We start from the raw sequence: 18,422 nt of genomic DNA, 5'->3' as shown, positions 1-18,422 counted from the left end.
ATTCTTTATCAGAATATAGTGCCATTTATGTAGACCTCAAATTGTTATTGATGATATTACATTTCTTAACATTTCTCTAGGCTTAAACTAATGAGAAGATGGTTGTATAGTTCATGCGACTTAAATGCAACTTGAATTAGCAGCTGGCTATAAGATGAAGTTTATTTCATATGGCTGGAATGTGTCATTCTAGCTAACAAGTTACAGTAAAAGTGAAAGATTAACAGTGGCTGATTTCCCACCTATAAGCTTCAGACAGGGTATTATAGTGAAAAATAAAGTTAATCTATTTGTAATTTATTTCTAGGACCTGAAACCTAGTAATTTAGCTGTGAATGAAGACTGTGAGCTTAAGGTAAGGTAAAGATTGTAAAATGTAGTTGGCTTTAATTTGTGACTATGCATTTCATCTAGAAAATCTTGTGAAATGGATTACTGTGCTACAACTTTTTTTTCCTATGAACTTAAAGCTATTCTCCAAGAATATTAGATCCAGAAATTTTTAAGCATCACAGAATTTAATCTGTTTATAATAATTCAAATGATACCAGATACTTTTTTTCTAAAAAAAAAAAAGGAAATACTTGAAGTAAGGAATTATCTGTAGCAATGACAAAAATAGCAGCATTTGGTAATGATGGTGACAATGGGCATGAAATAGAATATAATAAAATTGTCACCTGGATATAGATGTTTTGTTGAATGGGAGGAAATTATAAGTTTGTAGCCAAAAGATTTGGGTTCATATGCTAATTCTAACAGTTACTACCAGGGTAGATAGTGCGAAGCAACTGGCTATTTTTGAAGAGAAATGTCATGAAAGACATCTGCATAAGTATTAGTAGTTTACAGAATAATTCTACAAAAATTTTGAGCCTTTCTGTATATTACTAACAAATCTCTGAGAAAAAAAATTCCATTCAAAAGAAGCCTAAAATTTGTCTGATAGGTAACTAACACATATTTAGGACTTACATATAAAAAACTACAATATACATACAGATGTGTGTGTGTATATATATCTGCACAAACATACATGTTTATGATATTTTTATTTTTGTTAAATATATTTCCTGATTACATTTCTAGCCTATAACACTAAAAGATTTAATTATTTGTCCTGTATCATACTGTTATTGTATGTTGAGGTAGAACTTGAAACCTCTCCTCTAATGAACTATGTTCCTTCCTAGTAATGATGATATTTGTCCTTTGTTCTTGAAGAAGACCATGACATCAGATGCCATGAAAAGCACATGAATTGGATTTGGGGGGGGGGTGCTGTGCTAAGTCACCAGCCTCTCTTTCTCCTCCAACACCATCTGGGTCCAATGGCCAGATATGGATCAGGATGACTGGAGATGACCCTGGATGTGAGGCAGTCAGTAGACATCAAGTGTCTGAGGCTGAATTCCAATTTTTGTCCTCCTGACTCCAAGGCCAATGTTTTATACACTACATCACAAACTGGCATAAATATAGTTAATATTCATCAGTTAATTGAAAAGTGGCTAAAAATATAAAGTCTTCAAAAGAAGAAATGCAGCCTTTCAACAACAATGTAAAATTGTGTACTAAATTACTAATAAAAGGAAAAATGAAAGTATCTCTGTGGTTCTACCTTGCACCCATCAGATTGGCAGAGTTGCCCCCAAATATGAAAATGAAAAATGCTGAAGGAACTGTGGGAAAAGAGGTCTGTGTACTGTCAGTATAACTTTCCATTCTATGGACCAGAATTCATGTAACTATCATACCCTTTTACCTAATACCACTACTAGTCCAGTACCTCAGAAAGATCAAAGAAAGAGGAAAATGACCCACTATATACAAAAATATATTGACAAAGAATCAGAAACTTAGTGGGTACACATTGTTTAAGAAATAGCTAAATAAATTATGGCATAAAATGTTGATAGAATAGTATTCAATTTTAAGAAATATCAAAAGGGGTGATGTCAGAGAAGCCTGGAAGGAGATATATGAACTGATACAGAGTGATCTGAGCAGAACCAAGGGAACAATAACACCATTATAAAGACAAACAACTCTGACCTAACAACTGTGTCCAATGCAGTGAACAAGCTATTATGACAGAGGACTGATGATAAAACATTCTACTCTTCTTTCAACAGGGAAGTGATGGACTTAAGATGCAATATGACACACATTTTTCTTTATGACAAATGGGAAAATTGACTATGCATATTTGTTTTAAAAAAGGTTATCTTTTTCAGTGTGGATAAGTGGTAAGAGAATACATTTTCGCTAATTAAAAATCAAATTAAATTTTAAAGAAATCAATTCTGAGTTCCATCTCATACCCATAAAATTGGGTATTTAACTATTGAAGGAGTTGTGGGAACTATTCATAATTTTGGTAAACTATTCATAATTTTAGACCTAATGAGACCATCCATAGTCTTATATCCCCAAGGAGGTCAAAGATATCAAAAAAAAAAAATTGCTCACTGTTTCAGGGAGAGGAGATGGAAGGGAGAGAATTTGCAACTCAAAACTTTTTTTTTAAATGAGTGTTTAAAATAATTGTTTTCACATGTAATTGGGGACAATAAAATAATAAGAAAGCAAAGACATCAAGAAAGGTCCCATATTAACTAGAAAACTGAGCGGGGGACGGTGCCCATCAGGTTCATAGAAACTTGGAAAGAGGACTAAATTGATAGTAATGCAAGCCTAATGAGGGGGATAGATAGATAGAGAGAGAGAGAGAGAGAGAGATAAAGATATAGATATATACTTTGAAAACAATAAGGTAGGGGCATCTAGGTAGCTTAGTGGATAGAGCACTGGCCCTGGAGTCAGGAGTACCTGAGTTCAAATCCAGTCTCAGACATTTAACAATTACCTAGCTTTGTGGCCTTGGGCAAGCCACTTAACTCCATTTGCCTTGCAAAAGCCTAAAAAAACCAAATCAATAAGGTAAACAAAAATAACAGTTAAAGGCCACTGAACTCTGATTTGTTGAATTTTTGAACTCTGAACTTTTTTTTCCACATCTGTTAGAAGGCAATTAAAATAACCCAGGCAGATGATAGTGAGGGGATATAGAAAATAGGGGAATTAGATGCAAGAGATGTTACAGAGATGAAATAAATAGCACAGGGATTTGTGGGAAAATGGCAAAATGAAATCTCATAGGGTTTCCTCACTTATTGCTACTCAAAAAAGATAGTAGAAATGTAGAGAAACCATTTTGTAAAAATTCTTATAATAAAATTAAAACTCAACAGAAATATAGTGAGAAAACCAGCTCAAATACAATATAGAATGAATATATTAGAATAAGAGAAGTTCAGAGAAGCCTGGAAAGACTTGCCTGAATTCATGCTGAGTGAGATGAGCAGAACCAGAAGAATATTGTATACCCTAACAGCAACATGGGGGTGTTGATCAACCTTGATGGACTTGCTCAATCCATCAGTGCAAAAATCAGGGACAATTTTAAGGTATCTGTGACAGAGAGTACCATCTGTATCCAGAGAAAGAACTGTGGAGTTTAAACAAAGACCAAAGATCATTACCTTCAATTTTTTTTAAAAAAAGTTGTCTTATTGGGGCGGCTAGGTGGCGCAGTGGATAAAGCACTGGCCCTGGAGTCAGGAGTACCTGGGTTCAAATCTGGTCTCAGACACTTAATAATTACCTAGCTGTGTGGCCTTGGGCAAGCCACTTAACCCCATTTGCCTTGCAAAAAAAGAACACCTAAAAAAAAGTTGTCTTATGTTCTACATAATTTTCCAATCTCTCATATTTTTTTTTCCTCAAGGATATGTTTTTTTCTGTCAGTACATTCAATTTTGATTAATGCGTAGCATGGAAATAATGCAAATATTATCAGATTACCTTCTGTGGGGGGAAGTATAAAAATTCAAAACCTTAACAAAAAAATATTTATATAATTAAAAGAAAGGAAAAGAGAAGTAAGGGAGGAAGGCACCAGAAAAAATAAACTTCCAACTATGAGAATTAGCATTAGAAACAAAATTAAAGTCCCAAGTAATTTATTAATATCACATAGATGCTGAGTAATGGAGACACTTGAATAACTAACAGAAGAACCAAAATTAGCACTCATTTATGAGAAGAATTAAAAGGACTCTTCTTTCACTAATATGGGAAAAGATAGTTGTCAAAAATCAGTGGCTATGACTAAAATACTTGGTATTGCAAAATACAAAAAGGCAACTCATGGAAATATAAAAAGAAACAAAATGATTCCATCGAAACCAATTTGGAAGCAATGCAAGTGAGATTTTGAGATAGATCAGAGAGAAGAAATTTCAGCATTATGGATACAGAAAATATTGAATAAGAAAAGTATATGATCAACTATGTATAACCATATTTCATGGAACTGTAATCAGGAACTTCCCAGAATTTTTTCCATTAAAAAAGTACTACAAATAAAATTCACAGATTCCCAAGGAGAAACTCAGAATTCATTTGAACTCCTTCAATTTTAGAATGATAGTACCTTTTGCAATTCAGGTATCAAAATAACATCAATACAAACCACCAGAACTTTTTACAATATACAAGAAATAACAAAAGCTGTTGGATCACAATCCGAGTTTTACAAGCAATTTCCTCAATCCTAAAATCAGTTTTCTGTTGGATATTTACAAATGAAAATAATATGTCAAAGAAAAGCAACATTTCAAAAGAGCCTTTGGAACTGGACTGGAGGAAATCAGTCAGTAAACATTGTGAAGCTATGTTCCAGGCTCTCAAGTATTGGGAATACCAAACAAAAAATAATAATAATAAGTGATTCTAACCCTTTCCTCAAGGGGGAGCAAATAGGAAAGACAACATACTACCAGCTACATACAGGATAAATTGGAGCTAATCAACAAAGAGCAGACACTGGAATGAAGGGGGGAAAGGGAATGAAGAATGAACTGTAGAAGGTGAGATTTATTTGAGACTTGAAGCCAATAGGCAAAGATAAGAAGGAAAAGAAATTCAGGCATGGGGGAAACAAGCAATGGAAGCAGTCAAGTCATAGAGGGTCTTGTGGTAGAAATAATGAGGCCAGTTTTACTGGATCACAGAATACATGAAGCATAAAAGAATATTGAAAAGGTGAGGGATAGGAGGCAAGATAGTTTGTCAACTTTGAATGCCAAAAATATTTTGATCCTGGAATAATTGAAATTTATTGAAGACCTTCATTGAGAAAGATCACTTTGGCAGCTAAGTCAAGGATAAACTGGAATGAGGAAAAAGACTCATGATAGGGAGACCAACCAGCAGATTTTTGCTATAGCCTAGGCATGAGATGATGAGGACCTGTACCAAGATAGTAGAAGTATCAGACCAGAGAAGAGGGGGTTTTAGAAAGACCTTTTATTAAAGTAGAAATGAAATCATTTGACAACTGGTTGGGGTTGAGAGAGAGGGAGGAGTAAAGGAAGACACCTAGATTGCTAGCCTGGGTGACTGGGAAATTGGTGATATCCTCAATTGGTGATATTGCTGAAATTAGGAGAAAGGGAGGTTTTGAGGAAAAGATGATTTAAAGTTTAAACATGTTGAATTTAAGATGTGAGAGGGTTTGGAGGAAAAATTACCTAAATTTTGTACATGTTGAATTTAGCATGTCTATAGGACATGTCAGCTCAAGTTGTTAGGGCTAGATAAGAGTATATGAGATCATCAATCTAGATATGATAACTGAATACAAAGGAACTGATGAGATCATTAAGTGAAGTAGTATAGAAGGAGAAGAAAATATCAGAGCCCTAGAGAATACCCATGGTTAGGCAGTGTGACTTGAATAAAGTCTCCAGCAAAGAAGATTGAGAAATGGTCAAATAGGTAGGAGGTGAACCAGTAGAGGGAAGTATTATTAAAGTCTAGAAAGAATGATAAGGAAAAGAGAGTAGCTGGCAGTATCAACAGCTACAGAGAAGTCAGTAAGAATGATTGGGAAAAGGCCATTACATTTGTCTTTTAAGAGGTTGTTAGTAACTTTAGAGAAAGAAATTTCAGGTAAGTGATGAAGTTGGAAACCAGATTGTAGGGAATTAAGAAGAGAGTGAGAAGAAAGGAACTGGCACCAAGTATAGAGGATCTTTTCAAGGAGTTCAGTCACAAAAATAAGGAGAAACATAGAATGAAAACCAGCAGGGAAAGTAAGATCAAGTGATGAGGTTCTTTTGAGAATGTAAGGGGGTGGGGCACCTAGATGTTGCAGTGGGTAGAGGAACCGACCCTGGAGTGAGGAGGATCTAAGTACAAATCCAGCTTCAGACTCTTGATAATTGTCTAGCAGTGTGACCTTGGGCAAGTCATTTAACTCCCATTGCCCTAAATAAATATATTAAGAAAGAGAGAGAATGGGGTGGGGTTTGCTAGGTGGCCCTGGAATCAGGAGGACCTGAGTTAAAATGTGACCTTAGACACTTAATAATTGCTTAGATGTGTGACCTTGGGCAAATCACTTAACCCCATTGCCTTTCAAAAACCAGAGGGAGAGAGAGACACAGAAAGAATGGAGGGGACATCACCTTATGTAGGCATTAGGGAAGTGACCAGTATAAAAGGAGAAATTGAAGATAAGAATAGGGATGACAGAGAGGGAATCTGCTGTTGGCAAGGAGAGAGGATCACTTATTCAAATAGAGGGGTTTGCCTTTGAAAAGAGAAATCTGGGGGCTCCTAGGTGGTTCAATGGATAGAGCATCAGCCCTGGAGTCAGGAGTACATGAGTTCAAATCCAGCCTCAGACACTTAATAATTACCTAGCGGTGTGGCCTTGGGCAAGCCACTTAACCCCATTTGCCTTGCAAAAACCTTTAAAAATAAAAAAAAAGAGTGAAGGCAAACATGGGTGATAGAATACATCTGTGAGATGTGAGTTGGGGGTGGGGGTGAGGAAACTTAGTGAATGGCCTCAATTTTTCCCATGTGGCTATTTTTCAAATACACTATGTGAAAATTTTTCTTATTTAGTTTATAATCATAAAAATTGAAAAATATATAATATACTGAATAAATTAGAATATGAATAAATTTAGTATATTGTTATAATGAAATATGGTGCTATTTAAAGTGAGAATTGAAAATTTTTTTAATGGGAAGACACAAAATGATTCAAGGGAAGAAAGAATTAAAAGATCAGCATACATTCTGAGTCTTATTTTAAAATGACAGCAACAAAACCATTGAGAATGTGACTGATTTATATAGTTCTTTAAGGTTTACAGAATGCTTTCCTTCATAGGCTGCTAAGTGGTGCAAGGAATAGAGTATCTTCCCTGAAGTCAGGAGGACCTGAGTTCAAATTTGGATTCAGACATTTATATACTTACAAGCTGACCTTGGGCAAGTTGTTTAATCCCAATTGCCCCCCCCCCCCCAGAAAAAAATAAGGATCACAGGATAGTTTCCTTCCAACATTCAGTCAGTAGCATAAGTTTTAACTCCATTTTATAGATGAAGAACTAAAACTTAGATCATTTAGCTAGTATTAGAAATGGAAGGGATACACAGAAAGAAGAGAGTTAAGAAGAGGACTCAGCAAAAGGTTAATTTTTTAAAAAATATTACTATTATCAAAATGTAAACAGCTTATTTATGTTTTGTGGTTTTCTGTGGAATGTTAACTGTTCTATTATATTTATTAAGCTTAGTAATATATAAAACTTTTTTATAAATTGCCAGGACTTAGCTATAATTAAATATAAAGATGAAAGAAGGAAAAGAATTAATAAGCATCTCCCAAGTGCTTACTATATGCTTATATCATTTTTTAAAAAGTATTTTATTTTTTCTGACTATATGTAACTAATTTACAGCAATCTTTTTTTTTTTTTTGGCAAGATTTTGAGTTTCACATTTTTCTCCCTGCCTCTGTCCCCTCCCCTCATTGGGTTACTTTCTAATGGAGGCTCTATATTTACAACCATGCTGAACATTGATACATAATAATCATGTTGTGAAAGAGGAATCAAATCCAAATGGGAAAAACACAATAGAGAAAAAACAATATAAAACATAAGAACAACTTTTAAAAATTGAAGATTTTTGGTCTTCATTCAAACTCTTTGCCTCTACGAAAAGAGCTGCTACAAATATTTTTTGTTCATGTGCATTTTTTACCCTTTTTTTTGTGATTTCTTTGGGATACAGACCTAGTAGTGGTATTGAAGAAGCTTATATTTTAATGGAGGGAGACAGGACAAAATCATGGGTTTGAGTGAAAGACCCTGAGACAGATTTTGAAGTTGTGTCTCTCTGAGGAAGGTAGAGTTCAGTGCTGGAGAGAAGGATTTGGAAGTCGTTTGTGTGGAGATCTTAATTGAAGCTATGGAAGTGAATTGAATTGCCAAGGAATAATTTATAGAGAAGGCCAAAGACACAATCTTGGGAAATGCCTACTGTAAGTTATCAGAAGGGACAAGGAGCCACTATGGGTGACTGTGATAAAACACTTGGAGAAAGAGCAGGATAATATCTGTTCTTCTTTTCTCAGATCCTAGATTTTGGACTGGCCCGGCATACGGATGATGAAATGACAGGTTATGTGGCTACCAGGTGGTACAGGGCTCCTGAAATCATGCTAAACTGGATGCATTACAACCAAACAGGTATTTTCTTGCTCTTCATTGTTTTACGCAGTTATTGAGGTACTTAAAAAACTACTCATTCTCAGGCCTCCTTTCTTGGAACCCTACTCATTTTTTTAAAAGGCCTGCATATAGTAGTAATCTAATTTTCATAACCATTGTTCAAATTCTTTCTCCTTTTGCCCTCTTGAGCTTAATTTATTGAAAATTAAAGTATCATCTTCTTGTGATAAAGGATCCCTTTCGTATTTGGATAGATCCTTTTATTGGCAGAATCTATCATACTGCCATTTACAAAACTACCTGATATTTTGTTGGCATTACATGACTCCCACCTTACATACAAGCTTTGATGAATTCTACCTTTTATAAAAGGAGATAGTTGACAGTATCACCTTAGAAACACGGGCATAATCTGATGATTATGATTTTGTTTTATAAATTGGATGTCTCTATGTAGCAAATATTTAAGATATTTGAGGTTAAAATGTTCAGTCTTGAGTTGTTTAAGTTCATTGTTGTGAAGTATACTTTCAGTGCATTTTTATTTTTCTTTTCACTTATTTTTGCCTAGTTGATATTTGGTCAGTGGGATGCATAATGGCAGAACTGTTGACTGGAAGGACACTGTTTCCGGGTACAGACCGTATCCTTTAAGAAGTTTTGTTTTCTTTCCTTCTCTTTCAGCCCAAATAAGAGAACATTGCCTCCTACACCGTCCTGTCCCCAGGGATAACTCTCAATTGTATTCATAGACTTTATTTACTTTTTGTGACCAGCTTTCTTCTTACTGTTTTTCTTTGCCAAGAAAAAAGTTTCAGGTCATTTTTTACAATGGGGCAGGGAAAAATTCTCATAAACTAGAAAAGTACATTGTTCAGAGTTTATCCACTAAGACCCTTTAATCTCCATGGTAGGCTTAGGCTGCTGTACTTCGGATATTAAATAAGTAGAAGGTGCTATTGATAAATTAGGGAGCCCTTGCTTCCCTGATTGAAATGATAAATCTAGATTTGCTCCTCCTACTGTGATAAGTTGACTTATTTGTTATGCTCTGTGTGACAAAGGACAACGAATGATCACTAATGTACTTCTCTTTCTTTGAATCTCTTTATTTTTATCCAAATTACCTGATTTTCAGTTAATTCAGGCCATAATAAGGTGGCCCAAAGGGAAAAATTCTGAGCCTGGAAACGAGAATCCAACCTCAGACATTAACTTGCTGTGTGTTACTGGGCAAATCACTTAGCCTCTGTTTGACCCAATTTCTTCAACTGTAAAATGCAGATGATAGCAACTATCTCCCAGAATTGTTATGAGGATCGAATGAGATAATATTATAAATTGCCTAGCATGGTACCTGGCATATAATAAATGTTTATTTCCTGCTAAACACCCTTAATTCTTGACCCACTTTCTTTCTTCTAGATTCCTTTGATCATTTCATTGTAACTAGATTGTAATTTGTTAAAACTCTGCTCATTCCTAAATTTGTAGCTCTGGAATATTGATTATCTTTAGATTTTAGATACTTTTATATGCTATAATTGGCTTTTGGTAGAGGATTCAGAATTAACTACATTTGCCCCACAGATGGCCAATTATCCTACAGGCTCAGAAACTACAATACCAACTCAGGTAGGTCCTTATATGAGTTTAATCTAGAAACTAGAATGTCAATTTATTAACTTATAATTGGGGATAGGTCTTTATAGTAACTGTAATATTCATGTTCCCTATTCAGATTACTTCCTAATAGGGGCGGCTAGACGGCGCAGTAGGGGCGTCTAGGTGGCGCAGTGGATTGAACACTGGCCTTGGAGTCAGGAGTACCTGAGTTCAAATCCGGCTTCAGACACTTAATAATTACCTAGCTGTGTGGAACACAGTGGACAAGCCACTTAACCCCATTGCCTTGCAAAAAACAAACAAACAAACAGATTACTTCCTAATACTGTAACTGAGATACCAGATAGAAAAATTGTAACATTGCTTGTTGAATATAGTGCCCAAAAAAGAATACTCTTTTAAATGATATTTTTATAAGCTTGTAGAACTTAGAAGCTTGTAGAAGCTATGAACTAGTTTTCAGTACTTGAGAAGATAATGCTGGGTTGTTGTTTTTTTTGATAATGCTGTTTTTATAAACAAAACACTTGTGTCTTCCAAATAAAAATATTGCTTTCCCAGAAAAAAAGATTAGGTGCATGCTGACAGAAGTTTGTTACTCCCCGGCTCTTTTTTGTTTTTAAGTTGTATGATGATTTAATTTCTGATGTTATTGCCTAATAACTTTCTAGTTGATCCACAAGTGTGTTTTCCTCCTCTGACCTTTCTCTGATCTAGCTTGTACTTAGAGTTCTATTTTCCCACCTACATGATCTTGTACTTAATGCTGCTTTTGACATTCTCTTCAGAAACTCATTCTGGGTTCTGTTGTTCTTAGCTCATTGGCTCTTAAGAATCCTTTCAGCTTTAAATCTATGATTACATGTGTGTGAATATTACATATATATGTAATATCAGCACAGTGGAGAAATTACCAGGCCTTGAGTCAAAAAGACCTGATTTCAAAGGTAGTTCAACACTATATGACCCTGGGCAAGTCACTGACCCCCGTTTGCCTCCGTTTCCTCATCTGTAAAAATCAGCTGGAGAAGGAAATGGCAAGTCCCTCCAGTATTTTTACCAAGATGTCAAATAGGGTAAAATAGAGTTGGACATACCTGAAAAACAAATATGAATATACCTATATGCATATTTGTAGATCGGTTCCCTTGTTTGTTCTAAAACCTATCAGTGAGTGAGAATTTTGCACCAAGATTCAAGGACAGATGAAGATTAAACTCCCTTTCTTAGATTCTTCATTTTATGCCTTCTTATTTTATACTCTAGATTAGACTGATAAGTTTTTTACTTAGGATCTTTAAGAAATCTTTTCTCTCATTACCAAAGATAAAGTCAGAATTGGTTGTAGATAGATAACAAAGATTTTTAAAAGAATCCTTATAGGTTTTTAAAAAATTCATTAAAGTTATTTCTAATTAATAAGTAACCTACCTTATCAACTAAATATACCTAGAGCATGTAATCAAATTCAATTGTAACTTTTCCATAATTGCCATCCAATATTGTTGTCCTTTTCTATATTTTTACTACTTCTTAAACAAATTCATACAGAAGTGTCATCATTTTAAATCTTCATATTATGTAATCAAATTTGGTTTCTCTCTATTTTGTCAGTAGCCTTTCCTCACTGTTCTTTAGTTATGATTTTGAATAGCAAAGAATTTAAAAGAGATGATTTAACATGGGCACAGCATTTTTAGAAGAATGAGAATTTCTTCTTTCCTTCAAATTACTAGAAATTTTATTATCTACTTTTGATAAAATTGTATTCTTGCCCTTAGATTTCTTGGTAATTCAAGCTTGTGTGTATGGGCAATATCTATCTGTGCTTTAGAAAAATACATTTCATGTCTTTATATTGTTGAAATGTATCTCATCACAAAAGCTAATGTCTAGAAAGACTGTTTTTGCTCAACATGCTGTTTTCTTTCATATTTTGCTAATTGTATCCATTTTAGAATTGATATTTTTCTGAAGGTATCTTCTTTATTTCCATTGGAACTCTAAAATTGTATTTGCCTATGTCAGTTTTTCTCCCTTTAAAAATCACTGACCTTCCAGGAAGTTAATAACAAGTGGGATCTTCTGAAAGTGTTAAAGAGCACTGATTGTTAGAGCTAATTATATATTACTAACTTGGAGTTATTTACTCTCTGTGGCTTTGCAATGACCTACTATTAAGCTTACTCTAGGTCTACTGTTTACAAAGAGACGTGATGAGCTTGTAATACAGTCATAAAAAGCCTATCTTACATCTGTCATTAGAGGATACTAACAACTGTATTAACATTTAAAGTCATTATATCTGACTTTTTTATTTTACTTTCAATCCAGTGATCTTGAAACAAGTGAAATAGTTCAGATTTATGACCAGGGAAGCTCCAAAGTAAAACAGCCCTGTGCAGAAAGAATGAGCTTCAAAAGGAGCTCAGCTGTTACATAGGCATTGTAATTGTGGTTTGCCAGACATGAGATAGTTAGCACAGCCTTTGCATGGTTTTCTTTTCCTTTACTAAGTGAATTTTCCCCCACCCATAAGGATTCCTTCTTCCTTTATTTCTCCTTATTAGACAATTAAAGGTTACAAAAGATACTTAACCAGAAGGTACAGTGGCCTTTTTTGCCAATAACTACGACCCTGTTATATATCCCTTTTCTTTCAATTTAAAATGTTTTAACTGCAGAATACTGTGCTTTTCTTGGGCATAGGGAACCATTTACACAAAAGCACTCCAACAGAAAAGCCTAGAATACATACAGGGAAAAATGACAGATGATCCAATTTGGTACAAGTAAAAGTACATAGAGGGAAATGATGTTGGGTAATTTCTGGCAAAATTAAGAGAGGATCAGTTTGTAGAAGTCCTTGGACAGACAGTGAAGAAGTTGAAAGCTTATGTGGGACTGTTGTAATCTATATGTAAGTATAATATATTGTTATTTTTTGTTGCAGCATTCTTTGATGGTTCAGTAGTTGACAATTAGCTTATACCTTACTGATTATCACCAGTAGCTCTGATTAATTTTTGCCTATTGGTGACCCTGGCCTGTTGCTAAAAATCAGAATATTAGGTATTTTACTGATGCCCACATAATTAAAAGCAGGATTTATTACCTTGGGGCATTTTTTTTTAGGGGGAAAAGTCTGCTTCATAAGCTTGCCTATAGTATCATTATTTACTTGCTGTTTCACACTCTGACTTTTCTTTCAAATTGCAGCAATTGAAGAATATTAGATTATCAATTTAGGGGCACATCTTTATGTTGACTGCTGCCACACAGATTTTTGTAGCTTTTTGGGTTATACTCAATTTAAAAATTGCCTTTTGATAGCAAAATAGTCTTTTTGCAGAAAATGAATATAAAGAACCAGTGGTTTTGAGATTGGCCAGTAAAGGACATTTGACATACATTAATATGCTCCAGTGATTGATTCATAGTTGTCAAGAATTGTTAAGAATACTCTGAAATAGTTTTCTCCAATCCAAGTGACTACTGGTAAGCTATGTGGTGTAGCTATTTTCTGGTACCGTAGATTAATTCTTTAGTTTATATTTTGGCCCAGAGGAGACATTTGCTTGTCCTTGACAATGCTTGAAAACTGGTTCCCCTCTAATGTTACTATCTAGAGGGAGCTTGGAATTTTTGCAATAGCACATGAGGCTTGACATTACTAAATTAATTTAATGGAGATTTGAATCTTTTGTCTTTATTTTAACATAATTTAAAAATATTATACAGTTTTTTGTCTATATAGGAGTCTCTTATCCCTATAGAGAAAGGGAAAAAAGCATTGAACAAGTCTGTCTGCATTGCTGAGGTGGGCAGTCGAACATTCAAAAAGTCTTGAACAAGATTTACTGTTGCTTTTGAGGGGCCAAAATTATCTGATGTAGTAAGGGTGCCAAAATCATCATAGACTCCTAAATGATCATTTTAGAGATTATTCAATTTAAGTGGCAGCTAGGTGGCGCAGTGTATAGAGCAACGGCCCTGGAGTCAGGAGTACCTGAGTTCAAATTTGACCTCAGACACTTAATAATTACCTAGCTGTGCGACCTTGGGCAAGCCACTTAATCCCTTTGCCTTGCAAAAAGAAAACCTAAAAAAACCCCAACCACAAAAAAAGGATTATTCAATGTAATTCCTTCCTTTACAGAAGAAACTACTTTTCAGTACAAATGAAATCTACCTCACTGTTCTGTGAACACTTCAGTATAGATTCACATGTAGGTTCCTCACCCCACTCCCCACCCCCCTGGGATCCTTTATGGAAAATGCCCATTAGCTTATTTAGTCTAGCTATCTTATATTTCTGACAAAAAGACTCATTTTGTAATAACCTAATTTTTGAGGTTTTTTTTAAAAGAACTCTTCTCATTTTCACAAGTGATTTTTTAAAGGCATTTTTTAATTTTTATTTTTATTTAAGGCAATGGGGTTAAAGTGACTTGCCCGAGGTCACACAGCTAGGCTATTATTTAAGTGACTGAGGCCAGAACTGTACTCAGGTCTTCCTGACTCCAGGGGTCAGTGATCTATCCACTGTGCCACTTAGCTGCCCCTCACAAGTAATTTTTTAAATAGAACATTTGTTCTTCCCTCTTATAAGTACCTTATTAAATTGCCTTTTTGGAAATTTTTTGAAAATTTGGTTTTTCAGGGCCAGCTAGGTGGTGCAGTAGATAGAGCACTGGCCCTGGAGTCAGGAGGACCTGAATTCAAAACTGTCCTCAGACATTTAATAATTACCTAGCTGTGTGATTTTGAGCAAGTCACTTAACCCATTGTCTTGCCAAAAAAAACAAAAACAAAAACAAAAAAACAAAAGAAAAAGTAATTTGCCTAAAGTTAGACAGCTAGTTAGTATGGCAAAGCTGGAACTGAAACTTTGGTCTCTTAATTACTGAATTGTGTTTTTTATGTTATGTAAAACACTTAAGGGGCCTCTAGGTGGTGCAGTGGATAAAGCACTGGCCCTGGAGTCAGGAGTACCTGGGTTCAAATCCGGTCTCAGACACTTATTAATTACCTAGCTGTGTGGCCTTGGGCAAGCCACTTAACCCCATTGCCTTGCAAAAAAAAACAACCCTAAAACACTTAAGTTCCTATAAAGTACATATATATTGACTTTTTTTATAAATTGATTCATATATTAAGTGTAAAAAGAATAGTGTAAAAAATGCTTTTGTAAAGCCAATAATCATAGCCTTTCTCAGAAGCTTTTACTCTGGGACATCTGAACTTTTCAAAAAAAAATTTGATAATTATTTCAATATGATAGATTTCCTTTGTATTTTATTATATTTTTAAAGCATTATTCTGAAAAGAGGATCATTGGTTCAATCAAATTATTATCCATGACACAATAAAAGTTAAGCATTTCTGTACTGATACCTGTCCTTCTTTATTTCCTGAAAAATATGCTCTCATAGCTTACTTTTATTGTACAAGTGTCTCAAAATGGAGATTTAAACCTGGAGATTTTTCTAAAGATTTGTCAGCATTTTGTATTGGGTAAGCCCTATCTCAGAAAGCAATGAATCTCAGTGAATCCATACTGATTTGCTTTCCTTTTTCGTGTAATAGAAGTTGTTTTAATTGAGAATTCTTTTTTTGGACTCTTTACTCTCTTCTGAAAAAGAAAGTTTGAGGTAAGATGCCAGTAATCCTATTTTTAAGACTTGTAGCCCTAAAACAGATGCAAAGCTGTGAATTTTTAAAATTAGGAGGGGTCCTCTCTTGTACATACTGTCGTTAATAGAAACACTTCAATATGCCTCTTGCTTGTAATCAAGGAAGTGGGGGGGTGAAGTTTTTTGTTCCCCCTTTATCATTTTGGTGGTGTCTGAAATTAAAGAGATAAAATGATTCAAGAGACCAAGTCTTCATTCCCAAGAGGGGTGCCATAAAGATCATATTAAAACACCCTCCATATGCATCATCTGTCATAAACCATCAACCTTTTATTAGGCAATCCAAACTAGATTTAAATACTGACACTGAGCATTTTTTCATATCATCCAAACCTAGTACAGAGTAATAGCTACTCTACTTCTTCTATCTGAGACAATAGAGATATTTGTACAGACTGCCTAAATGCTAGGTACTTTTGTGGTACTTGTGAAAACTTCAAGATGCCAGCAGCAGGTAAGAATTATAGTTATTTCTATTTTAAAAAAAAAGGTTTGCTTTCATTTTTTTTTCTTCAGCCTTACTTTGTCAAAATAAATACTTCAGAACTTAAAATCCCTGGGCCCCCTTCCCAGGAGGTAAACAATAAGTAAAACGTAGATCAATGTTATTTATTTCTTTTAATTGTTATCCAAAAAATGTTGAACTTTAAAAGGATTTGAATGAAAGGAATTTAGTTGTTGGTTCAACACTAGTATCTGGAACCAGGGAGAAAGTTCAGGTTAATTGTTAATTCATTATTTGTAGCATTTCACATTTTTTAAAAAAGTTTGTCTTTTTAGAATCATCTTGAATATAATTTAACTTTTCATTCTTTGCAAATAGAGAAGCTGAGATAGAAAATACCCAATCTAATAATAGGGCAGTCAGGTGACTCAGTGGTTAGAGCACTGGGCCAGGAGTCAGGAAGACCTGAGTTCCAATCCAGTCTCAGACTAGTAAGACTAGTTGTGTAACCCCGGTAAATCTCAACCCTATTTGCCTCGGTTTTGTCATCTCTGAGATGAGCTGGAGAAGTAAATAGCAAACCACTTGCATATCTCTACAGAGAAAACCACAAATGGGATCATGAAGAGCTGGACACAATTGAAACGACTGAACAGCATCTATAATAAAAATCTAATGGTATACGGGGCTAAATTTGAAATATTTATTTTTATTCAAGCTACAATGTTCATGTTTTTATCAAGAATAGTTTGAGTGGGGGCGGCTAGGTGGTGCAGTTGGACAGAGCCCTGGCCCTGGAGTCAGGAGTACCTGAGTTCAAATCTGGCCTCAGACACTTAATAATTACCAGCCTTGGGCAAGCCACTTAACCCCATTGCCTTGCAAAAAAAAAAAAAAAAAGAATAGTTTGAGTGATTTAAAAGATGTTTTTCTGTTCCCTTTTTTAATTTCCCTCAGTATATAAGTCTAGTAAGTGAAAACCAAATAGAAACCAGGTTTCTCTTTTATATTAGATGTTCTAGCCAGTTCAGATTTATTTGATGTTTAGTTGGAGACAATATTGGGAAGTGTTGACTCCTAGAGGTGAAGGGTTTTTTTTTTTAATCTTATGGTTTACTAGATAGAGAGCTTTTGAGGATGTATTAATTTTGCCAAATACTGTCTCATTAGGTTTAACCTAATAAATGGAAGCAGCTTTTCTAGTGGACCTAGGAGCATGCAGAGGGGGAGCGCCCTCTACCGACAGTTAATTTTTTTTGTCCTGTACTGTCTATTGTCCAGAGGATGTAATTCAGATTATTGGGCTTTACGGTCTTAGTGGTCATATTATCACCCCACAGATGTTTTAGTCACATTTGCAGGGTGTATTCACAGAGAGATTTATTGTACCTCTAGTGGAGCACTGCCTTCTTCCTCTTGTTTGTGCATGCTTTACTAATTTTCTTGGTGTAATACAACAATGAATACTTTGGTGGAGATAGAGCTAGAGACTACTTGAGCACATGGATTGAGACTTTTGAAGGAGTGATGGAACCATCCAGCTAAGTTCCAGTTAAAGCAGTATAATTCCCTTGACAAATGATCTGTAAAGTTGTAGCCAGTGTATATTATGAATGTAATCTGGGCATGCATGTTGTGGCATTTTGAATCTTTTGTTAAGGGAGTACATGTTCTAACTGATCATCTTACAGAAAGAAGCCTGATATAGTGGGGTATTCCATTTTGTTTTTATTTTGGTTTGTGTTTCATTTTGATTTTGTCCCAACATTTTCCTTTATAGTCCACCATTAGATATTGATCAGTTGAAGCTCATTTTAAGACTCGTTGGAACCCCAGGGGCTGAACTTTTGAAGAAAATCTCCTCAGAGTCTGTGAGTTGATGCTTTGATTGTCAATGTTTGCCCTCTTGGGAATCCAATCTGAGTCTATGCTTTGCCTTTCATGGATCTTTCAGCTTAGTCTATACTTTACCCTAGGTGTGTTTCTGCCTTTTGTGGGCTTATCAGCACTTCTAGGATGTTGCTGTAGAACTGTGTCTCTCCCTCCTCTTTCTTT

At 34.9% G+C, this 18,422-nt stretch overlaps 1 protein-coding gene across 2 annotated transcripts in view; it reads left to right on the top strand.

Annotated features, from left to right (window-relative positions):
* MAPK14 (mitogen-activated protein kinase 14) overlaps positions 1–18,422 on the top strand; it is a 91,030-nt gene that overhangs the window by 61,287 nt on the left and 11,321 nt on the right. The window contains exons 6-9 of one of the 2 annotated variants that reach the window (XM_074236427.1): positions 308–355; positions 8,504–8,618; positions 9,172–9,243; positions 18,159–18,238. In XM_074236427.1, the coding sequence (XP_074092528.1) occupies positions 308–355; positions 8,504–8,618; positions 9,172–9,243; positions 18,159–18,238 (315 nt within the window). The remainder of the gene's footprint in view (positions 1–307; positions 356–8,503; positions 8,619–9,171; positions 9,244–18,158; positions 18,239–18,422) is intronic. The other variant, XM_074236428.1, reaches the window with a different exon arrangement.

Source organism: Macrotis lagotis, chromosome 5 (genome assembly GCF_037893015.1).
Source record: "Macrotis lagotis isolate mMagLag1 chromosome 5, bilby.v1.9.chrom.fasta, whole genome shotgun sequence".
Taxonomy (NCBI): domain Eukaryota; kingdom Metazoa; phylum Chordata; class Mammalia; order Peramelemorphia; family Peramelidae; genus Macrotis; species Macrotis lagotis.
The sequence above is the reverse complement of the archived record's forward strand: the minus strand, read 5'-3'. Positions and strand labels throughout refer to the sequence as shown.